General features: G+C 44.2%; 1 protein-coding gene across 1 annotated transcript in view; it reads left to right on the top strand.

Annotated features, from left to right (window-relative positions):
- Positions 1-3707, top strand: part of ARGFX (arginine-fifty homeobox) — a 37249-nt gene extending 33542 nt beyond the window's left edge. Inside the window, 2 exon segments of the mRNA XM_008059494.1 lie at positions 2176-2324; positions 3120-3707. Of these exon segments, the coding sequence (XP_008057685.1) occupies positions 2176-2324; positions 3120-3707 (737 nt within the window).
- Positions 3708-9667: the final 5960 nt, after the last annotated feature.

Genomic DNA, 9667 nt, shown 5'->3' with positions numbered 1-9667 from the left:
GAGACCAGACTTCATCCCCTTCCTCCCCTCACAGGCCCGGGACCCCAGCCCTCCTCCCCTCGGACCCGGAACTCCAGGATGCCAGCCCCCTCGCACCTCCCACGCTCCCCCCACGACCCGGGAGTCCAGGACCCCCGGCCTCTTCCTCCCTAAAACCCGGGGCCCACCTTGCGGCCTTTCAGTCCCTACTCTCGCCGGGCCTCCCATCCTGCCGACTCCGCCTAGTTGGCGCCACATGGGCGCGTCCCCGGACCAGCCCCCACGTTTCATTTCTTAAGACCCTTTTTCCCAAAGGAGTGAACAGAGCCTCAGAAATCCTGTTAAAAAGGAAAAAAACTACTTGGAGGGCTGAGGCGGAAGGATCGCCGGAGCCCAGCAGGTCAAGGCTGTGTTGACTGCGAGCATGCCACTTCACTCCAGTCTGGGCGACAGAGTGAGACTCCGACTCAAAAAAAAAAAAAAAAAAAAAAGTCCATTTGCCTGACAAGTTGAACTGGATTCCTGAATAAATGAAGAGAGGAAATCCATTTTGAAGAGAGTGTTACACACTCAGGTGCAGAGACATGAGTTTATTCCTAGTTTCTATAAAAAACAAAGTGTGAAAAAGATGATGAGAAAAAGGAAGCCACCGTCCATTGTCCTGGGGCTAGGTAGGGGAGAAAGGCTGAGTACCAGAGGAAAAGGGGAAAACAGAAAACCGTATTCAGTACAGGACAAACTGAAACTCACGGGAGCCAGTCTCTAGTGTGATCAAACTGAGTACAGAGAAAACTGAAGAGGAAACCCATTTTCTGTCAGAGACAAACTCAATCTCAGAAAACAGGACAGAGCATTGTTACATAGGGATCAGCCAATTCAGAGTCAAGAGTCAGGATCTGGATCCTAAGCTTGGTTAGAGGAAAGACATGGAAGATTCACAGTGAGAGGACAATAATAGACTTAGGTTAAGAGCATGCTATTGAGAGACCCAAGAAACCAAGAAACCTAAAAAAACCATACTTGCTGTAAAAGTAGTGTTTAGTTCACTATATTTCATATATCCCTACCTCATGTTTACTATATAATTTGTGTATTCCTACCTCATGTTCATTGTGCTTTATGAAATCTTAGTACTTTAAACCCTACCTCAGACCCTATAGAATTAGGCATATGTCGGGTGCGGGCAGTGACTGATTGTATAATGGCTTAAGTAGTGTTTGTATTTAGAACTCTTGGTTAAGCATTGTCAGTCCGGAATGACATGCTAACTTCTGCTTTTACAATGGGATGTAAAAATTAAAGCGATAAGCCCCCTTCAGACATTCCTTTGCGATCGCAGTAGACTCTGAGGCGCTAGCTGCTCTCTAGGTGGGCTTTATCACCGGCTTTCATCCCAGTGTTAATTTACACGCAGTGGCTAGGTAAACCTGAGGAAATCAAAGACCTTTACAAAAACCACCTTGCTATAAGACGTTTGCGATATTTTACAAATTCCCAGAACTAGTATTATATGAATTTCTACCCCACATTCACTGTATATGTTTGCAGCATTCATACTTAAAACTTTGTTAAGTTTGGTTATTGTTGTCCCATAATGACCATGTTATGTTATGTAAATGTTAAGCAAACAAGCCTCCTAAGCATTCCTGGGGTGGATCCGCGAACTTAAAGGCAAAGGTAACCTCCTGTCTGCTTGCTCAAATTACTTTATATGCAGTGACTGTATAAACCTAATTTATCTGACATTCCACTCTGCCCGTTAAGTGGGTTTCTGTCAATCACGGGCAGTCAGGTTACAGCCCATGAAAGGCACCCACCAATACCAAGTGTTCCTGTACCCATTAGGAGAAATTATCCAATCATGTAAAATCAAGTTTAAAGTTCTTTCCCCTCCCTCTGTAATTGTGCATAAAAACTGCTTGCCATACTGGATCTGGGCTCTGGTCCATGAAGCCTCTATGGGCTTCATGCGTGAGCCCAGACTCGAGCCTGAATAAAGACCCTCGTGTGTTTGCATCGGAGCTGGCTCTTTGTGATCTCTCTCTCTCTCTCTCTGATTAGAGTCTCGGGTTTAACAACAGCTGTGGATTTTTTGTTTTGTTTTGGTTTGTTTGTCTTGTTTTGTTTATTTCAGGGGAAGGAGATCAGTAGTTTTAACATCTGCTCTAACCACCCCTGTCTATCTCTGCCCTACAGCAATATGGAAGAAGCATCAAGAATGAACCTCATTCACACACAAACAGTATGAAGAGTTGGAGGCTCTGTTTAGCCAGACCATGTTCCCTGACAAAAATCTCCAGAAGGAACTAGCTTTGAAACTCAACCTACGGGAGTCAACTGTAAAGGTCTGATCCCCTGGGGAGTGCTTGGTACCCCATCCAAACCACCTTCTACTATTCAGCTTGGAAATTCCCTCCCCAACATAGTAGCATTTCATTTCTTGGGTATCTGCTGAACTGGTACTGAACTAGGCACACTGCGTATGCTGGCCTCACTATCATGTAGTTGGAAAAATGGGGGGAAACGAGGGGCAAAGTGCCTGGGTCACACAGAAATTATAAGTAGCGTAACTGGAATTAAAACTCCCAAAGTCTTGTTTTTAACACTTGCACTATAGAGCTCAAATAGAGAACAGGCTCTCATCCAGATTCTTAGAGTCTTGTAAAAGAAAACCCTACAATCTGCTTATTCATAATACCACCAATAGATAAACCACTTCTGCTGACCTCTGAGTCAGCTAAAGCCCATACAATTTTTGTTCGTTTATCTTCATGGTAGCGGCCTCCTGACATAATCCTTGAAAATCCTTCAGTTCAGATTCCCCACCACTTCCTAGATCCCCGAGCTAGCCTCTCTTCTCTGGAGTTTAGGACCCTGTCCTGAACCCCCAGCGTAACCTATAAAACACACCCTCTCCTCCTTCCTCCCTCCCTTTTTTCCTTCCTTCTGTCCCAGGCCTGATCTTCATTATCCCTCCTGTTGACTCCATTCATGCCCATCTCTGCTGTCTCAGAACCTCGTGTCATGAGGACTTGAAGATGCTATGGTGAGGGTTATAATCTGACTGTTTTCACCCAGGAGAAGCCTCAAATGCCTTCCCCAGGAACAGACCACAATCTCTTCTCTTCCCCCACTCCCAGATTTGGTTCAGGAACAGGCAATTCAAACTGAAGAAACAGCAGCAGCAGCAATAACAGCAATCACCAAAGCAACCAAGCCAGATCCTTCTGGAAAAGAAGACAACACCTCTCTCTCCCAGAACAGCCACCAATCCTTATTTATTTTGTCCTGTGATATCAGATTTCTACAGCTCCCTTCCACCTCAGTCCTCCAAACCTTCCATTCGGGCATGGGACTCTACCTTCACGGAGAGTCCCCCAAGTGATTTCCAAATACAAAACTCTCAGCTGGAGAAGCTGGTGGCTTCGGTTCCTCCTTTGTCCTCTGATGCCTATGACATAGCCCAAATAATAGAACTGTACGGTCTTACTGATGAGAATGAGATAGCCAGCTCTTCCTTCCACTCTCTGTATCAGTATCTCTCAACCACAAGGCACCACATAGGAGGACAGGGTTCCTCTCTCAGCATTTTTGCTGGTCCAGCTGCAGGTGTGTCTCCTGGGCAAATCCAGTCCAGTATGATGAGTCAAGGCTTAGAAGTCATAAATCTAAGAGACAGTCTTACATTCCAGAACAGCTCCCATGTGATAGACTTTGGATTTCTCTGATCAAAGTACTAATAAATGCCAGGCCATTTTGAAAAGAGATCTTCTTGCCTCTTGGACATGACTCTTTACTTTCCTTTGCCTGATTTTTAATCTGAATATCTGGGTCTGCTGGGTCACTTTGAGTTCTATAAAAATGTAACAATCGGCTGGGCACAGTGGCTCACGCCTGTAATTCCAGCACTTTAGGAGGCGGAGGCAAGAGGATTGCCTGAGCCTGTAGGTTCCAGGACAGCCTGGGCAACATGGTGCGAAATTGTGTCTACAATAAATTTTTTTTAAAAATTAACTGGGCATGGTGGTGCACGCCTGTAGTTCCAGCTACTTGAAAGGCTACGGAAAAAGGATTGCCTGAAGGCTGCTGCACTCCAGCCTGGGCAACAAAGTGAGACTCCGATTCAAAAAAAAAAAGTTGTAAAATCAGTATTTTTGTTTTGTTTTTGAGTTGGAGTCTCACTCTATCACCCAGGCTGGAGTACAGTGGCACGCTCCTGGTCACTTCAGCCTTGACCTGCTAGGCTCAGTCGATCCTTCCATCTCAGCCTTCCAAGTAACTGGAATTACAGGCATGCACCACCATGCCCAGCCAATTTTTTTATTTATTGTAGAGACGAGTTCTTGCCAAGTTGGCCAGGCTGGTCTGGAACCAAAGTGCTGGGATTATAGGCGTGAGTCACCGTGCCTGGCTGGTTTCTTTGTTTTTGAGTCACAGTCTTACTCTGTCACCAAGGCTGGAGTACAGTAGCAAGATCATGGCTCACCACAGTCTCCACCTCCTGAGGTCAGGCGATCCTTCCATCTCAGCCTCCCGAATAGCTGGGACTACAGGAATGCATCACCAGGCCTGGCTTCTATTTTTTGTAGAGACGAGGTCTCACTATGTTGCCAGGCTGGTCTTAAACTCCTGGCCTCAAGTGATCCTCCCACTTACACCTCCCAAAGTACTGGGATTACAGGTGTGAGCCACCACTCCTGGTCCAGAGTTTTTCAAGTATAGTTCAGTAAAATCAGCTCCACAATTCTACCTCCAAAGAAAAATTCTTTAGTTCCTTAAATGCCCAATGAGACTCAAATTTCCTCTTCCAGTGTCTTGGACTTTTTTTTTTTTTTTTTGAGTTGGAGTCTTATTCTGTTGCCCACGCTGGACTGCAGTGGCACACTCATGGCCACTGCAGCCTCAAACTGCTAAGCTCAGGTGATCCTTCCACCTCAACCTTCTAAGTAGCTGGAACTACAGGCACGCACCACCACGCCCAGCTAATTTTTTGGTTTATTATAGAGATGAGGTCTCACCAAGTTTCCCAGGCTGCTCTTGAACCCATGAGCTCAGGCAATCCTCTCACCTCTGCTTTCCAAACGTGCTGGGATTATAGGCGTGAGCCACCGTGCCCGGCCTATTGGGCTTTTTATTTTAAAAAAGAGAAGGCTGGGCATGGTGGCACATGCTTGTAATCCCAGCACTTTGGGAGGTCAAGATGAGAGGATTGCTTGAGCCCAGGAGTTGGAGACTAGCCTGGGCAATGTAGTGAAACCTCATGTCTACAAAATATACAAAAATTATCTGGGTATAGTGGCATGTTCCTGTAGTCCCAGCGATTTTGGGGGCTGAGGTGGGGGGATCTCTTAAGCCCAGGTGGTCCAGGCTTCTGTGAGCTATGATCACAGCACTGCATTCTAACCTGGGCAACAGAGTAAGACCTTTCCTCAAAATAAGTGAGTGAATAAATAAATAAAAGAAGGACAGCAGCTTTTGCGGTCATCTTTTAACTGGAGAAGCCTAAAAATTTACATTTTACTTTTATATTTATATATATTTTTTAAGTAGGAGTCTCACTCTGTTGCCCAGGCTGTAGTGCAGTGGCATACTCACAGCCACCACAGCCTCGACCTGCTGGACTCAGGCAATCCTTCCACCTCAGCCTTCCTAGTAGCTGGAACTACAGGCACATGCCACCACGTCCAGCTAATTTTTTGATTTATTGTAGAATTGAGGTCTTGTCAAGTTGCCCAGGCTGGTCTCGAAACCCGAGCTTAGGCATCCCTCTCACCTCAGCTTCCCAGAGTGCTGGGATTACAGGCTTAAGCGTGGCCTACATTTTATTTTTAACCTTTAGATTTGGGGTTTTTTTAAAGGGGATTTTCAGTCCAAATGTGAGGGGGAAATTACCATTACCATTAGTTTTTATATACACAGCAGCCCAGAATAGTAAGAGGTATAAAACCTGGCATATCTGGTATTGGTACAAGAACAGGCATATAGACCAATGGAACAGGATAGAGATTCAGCTCATCTTTGACAAAGCCTCCAACAACAACCACTGGAGAGAGGAGAACTTATTCTGAAAACTGGCTTACTACATGCAGAAGTTTAAAACAAGACCCCTACCTATCACCATACACAAAAATCAACTCTAAATGAATCAAAGACCTAAACAAAAAACCTCAAACTATAAGAACCTTAGAAAATGCAGGAGATACCATTATGGAAATTAGAACTGGCAACCAAATCCTGATCAAAACCCCAAATGTCCTTGCCATAAAAGATAAGATAGACAAGTGGGACCTCATCAAACTGAAAATCTTCTGCAAAGCCAAAAAACCATCAATAGAGCAGAAAGACAGTCACAAAATGGGAAAAAAATATTTGCCCACTGTATATCTGACAAAGGCCTAACAAGAAACTCAGATGTGCCAAAAAGAAAAAAAAAAAAAGCCCTATTAAAAAGTGGGCCAAGGGTATGAATAGACACTTCTCAAAAGAAGACATGCAAGCAGCCAACAGAAGCATGAAAAAATGCTCAGCCTCACTAGTCATCAAAGAAACGCAAATTAAAACTGTACTGAGATACCACTAACTCCAGTCAGGATGGCTATCATCAATAACTAAAAAAACAAGCCGGGCTCGGTGGCTCAGCCTGTAATCCCAGAGCTTTGGGAGGCTGAGGTGAGTGGATTGCCTGAGCCCATGGGTTCGAGACCCGCCTGGGCAACTTGGCAAGACTTCATCTCTACAATAAGTCAAAAATTAGCCGGGCGTGGTAGTGCGCACCTGTAGTTCCAGCCACTTAGAAGGCTGAGGCAGAAGGATTGCCAGAGCTCAGCAGGTCGAGGCTGCAGTGGCTGGGAGTGGCCACTGCACTCCAGTCTGGGTGACAGAGTGAGACTCCAACTCAAAAAAATAAAATAAAATAAAATAACTCAAAACACAACAGATGCTGGAGAGGATATAGGGAAAAGGGAACACTTCTACACTGTTGGTGGGAGTGTAAAATAGTACAACTGTTGGGAGCCAGCCACAGAGGCCCACTGAGCATTACGGATCAGGAAGGGCCATTGACCCTGAGACCACTAGAATCCATTCGGGAGCTATTGACGCCATTTCCTCCCCACTTTCTACTCAGCACTATAACCAGAATAAGCTCCTGTAAGCTCAAAACATAAAAACTCTGAGACCGGGATGAACACAAGCTAACTTTAGAAGCTCATTGTTCCCATTCTTCCACAAACTGCAGTTTTGGCTTTCACACAACTTACAATTCAAACTCGGGTCACATCTAAGAACCTTAGTTTTGGTCACAGGCTTCTCTGGGTCGTGATTTTAGGATTTATTGAAGTTGAGTAAGTTGTAAATTGTAGAATATAGTTTTAGAAATATAAATTTAGACAGCCATTTTGTTGGAAGAATGTGACTGGGTTACTTGCAGGTAGCCCACTGTGAACTTTGGACTGGGCCACATTCCAAACATTCTGGGATGGGCCGCTTTAGGTTGTAAAGTAAGTATTTAAGTTTCTATAGAATCATTTAACTTGGTATTAGTATAAATTAGCATAGGGTGAAAAGGGTTTATAGGCAGTCATGGATTAAGGTTAACATCTGTTATGGGATTTTCTTCCTCATACCTGAAAGAACATCTGGTGGGAGGGGGAATGCCCCTCACACACCTGGCTTTGTGTATAAAAGACCCATTGTAATTCCCAATAAATGGCTTCTGCACTAGACAGGGGTCCAGCCTCTTTCTCTCTCTCTCTCTCTCTCCCTCTCTCTCTCTCTCTCTCTCTCTCTCTCTCTCTCTCTCTCTTTCCCTCTTTCTTCTTGCCCCAAAATGCCTATGCCATCTCCATCTTTGGGGTACCCTGAACCCAGCAGGGTATACATACAACCTCTGTGGAAAATAGTGTGGCAATTCCTAAAAGATCTAAAAATCGTCCTTCCATACAACCCAGCAATCCTCCTTCTTGGGATATACCCAGAGGAACTCAAGTCACTATGAAAAAGATACAGGCATGTTTATTGCAGCATTATTCACAATAGAAAATATATATGCTGCCCATCAAAAGTGGACTGGATAAAAAAAGTCATACATAAACACGATGGAATATTATTCAGCCATACAAAGGGACAAAATTATGAACTTCACAGCAACTTGGATGGATTTACAGTCTATAATAATCAGTGATCTATCACAGAAACAAAGAACCGAGGACCACATGTTCTCACTCATAAGCAGACCCTGAACAATTATCATAATACTATGAGAAAGGGACTGGCAGTAGTGGGAAACTGCCAGGGGAGGAGGGGGCTACACTGCATCAATAAGGGTACCTGATCTCAAATCAGATGAAGTGGGGACCAAAGTGAGGCCCAGACTTTATCTGTACAATGACCATTTGTATGCCTAGCCCTGAATTGTACCCCACATCTTTATTTTTATTTTATTCATTTTATTTTATTTTAAAATTGTGGGGTACAATTCAGGGTTAGGTATACAAATATTCATTGTGCAGGTACCCTTGTTGATGAGGTGTGCCCTCCCAAGGCAGATCTCAACTACTGTCAATCCCACCTCTCCGTCCGCCTCTCCCTGCAGTTTCCTGCTGCTGTCAATCCTTTTGTTATATTACTACGGTATTTGTTCAAAGTCCACTTATGAGTGAGAACATGTGATACTCAGATCTTTGTTTCTGTGAAAGATCACTCAGTATTATAGACTCTAATTCCATCCAGGTTGCTGTGAAGTTCATGATTTTGTTCTTCTTTATGGCTGCATAATATTCCATTGTGTATATGAACCACATTTTTTTATCCAGTGCTTTTCTGATGGGCAGCACCGTTGGTTCCATGTTCTCACTATTGTGAACAATGCTGCGATAAACATACATGTGCAGGTATCTTTTCTATAGAGTGATCTTAGTTCTTCCAGGTATATTCCCTGTAGGGGGATTGCAGTGTCATATGGAAGGTCAATTTTTAGAAGTTTTAGGAATTGCCACACTGTTTTCCACAGAGGCTGTACTAGTTTACCCTCCATCCCACCAACAGTGTAGAAGTGTTCCCTTTTAGCCACAACCTCTTCAGCATCTGTTATTTTTTGAGTTATTGATGATGGCCATTCTGACTGGAGTTAGGTGGTATCTCAGTGTAGATTTAATTTGCATTTCTTTGATGACCAGTGAGGCTGAGCATTTGTTGGCTGCTCATATGTCTTCTTTTGGGAACTGTCTATTCATCTCTTTTGCCCACTTTGTAATGGGGCTGTTTGTTTTTTTTCTTTTCAACATGTTTGAGTTACTTGTAGATCCTAGATGTTAGACCTTTGTCAGAAATAGAATTGGCAAATATTTTTTCCCAGTCTGTGGGCTGTCCCCCTGCTCTCTTGATGGTTTCTTTGGCTTTGCAGAAGTTTTTCAGTTTGATAAGGTCCCACTTGTCTATCTTCTCTCTTATGTCACGGGCACTTCGGGTTTTGATCAGGAATTGGTTGTCAGTTCCAACTTCCTTAAGAATGTCTCCTGTTTTTTATTTTTTATTTTTATTTTTTTTGAGTTGGAGTCTCACTCTGTCGCCCAGGCTGGAGTGAAGTGGCACACTCATGACCACAGCAGCCTTGACCTGCTGGGCGCAGGCGATCCTTCCGCCTCAGCCTTTCAAGAAGTTGGAACTATAGGTATGAGCCACCAAGCCC

This window comes from Carlito syrichta, unplaced genomic scaffold, assembly GCF_000164805.1.
Source record: "Carlito syrichta isolate Samal-C Ts95f unplaced genomic scaffold, Tarsius_syrichta-2.0.1 Scaffold304179, whole genome shotgun sequence".
Lineage (NCBI taxonomy): Eukaryota > Metazoa > Chordata > Mammalia > Primates > Tarsiidae > Carlito > Carlito syrichta.
This window is presented reverse-complemented; position numbering and strand designations above follow the sequence as displayed.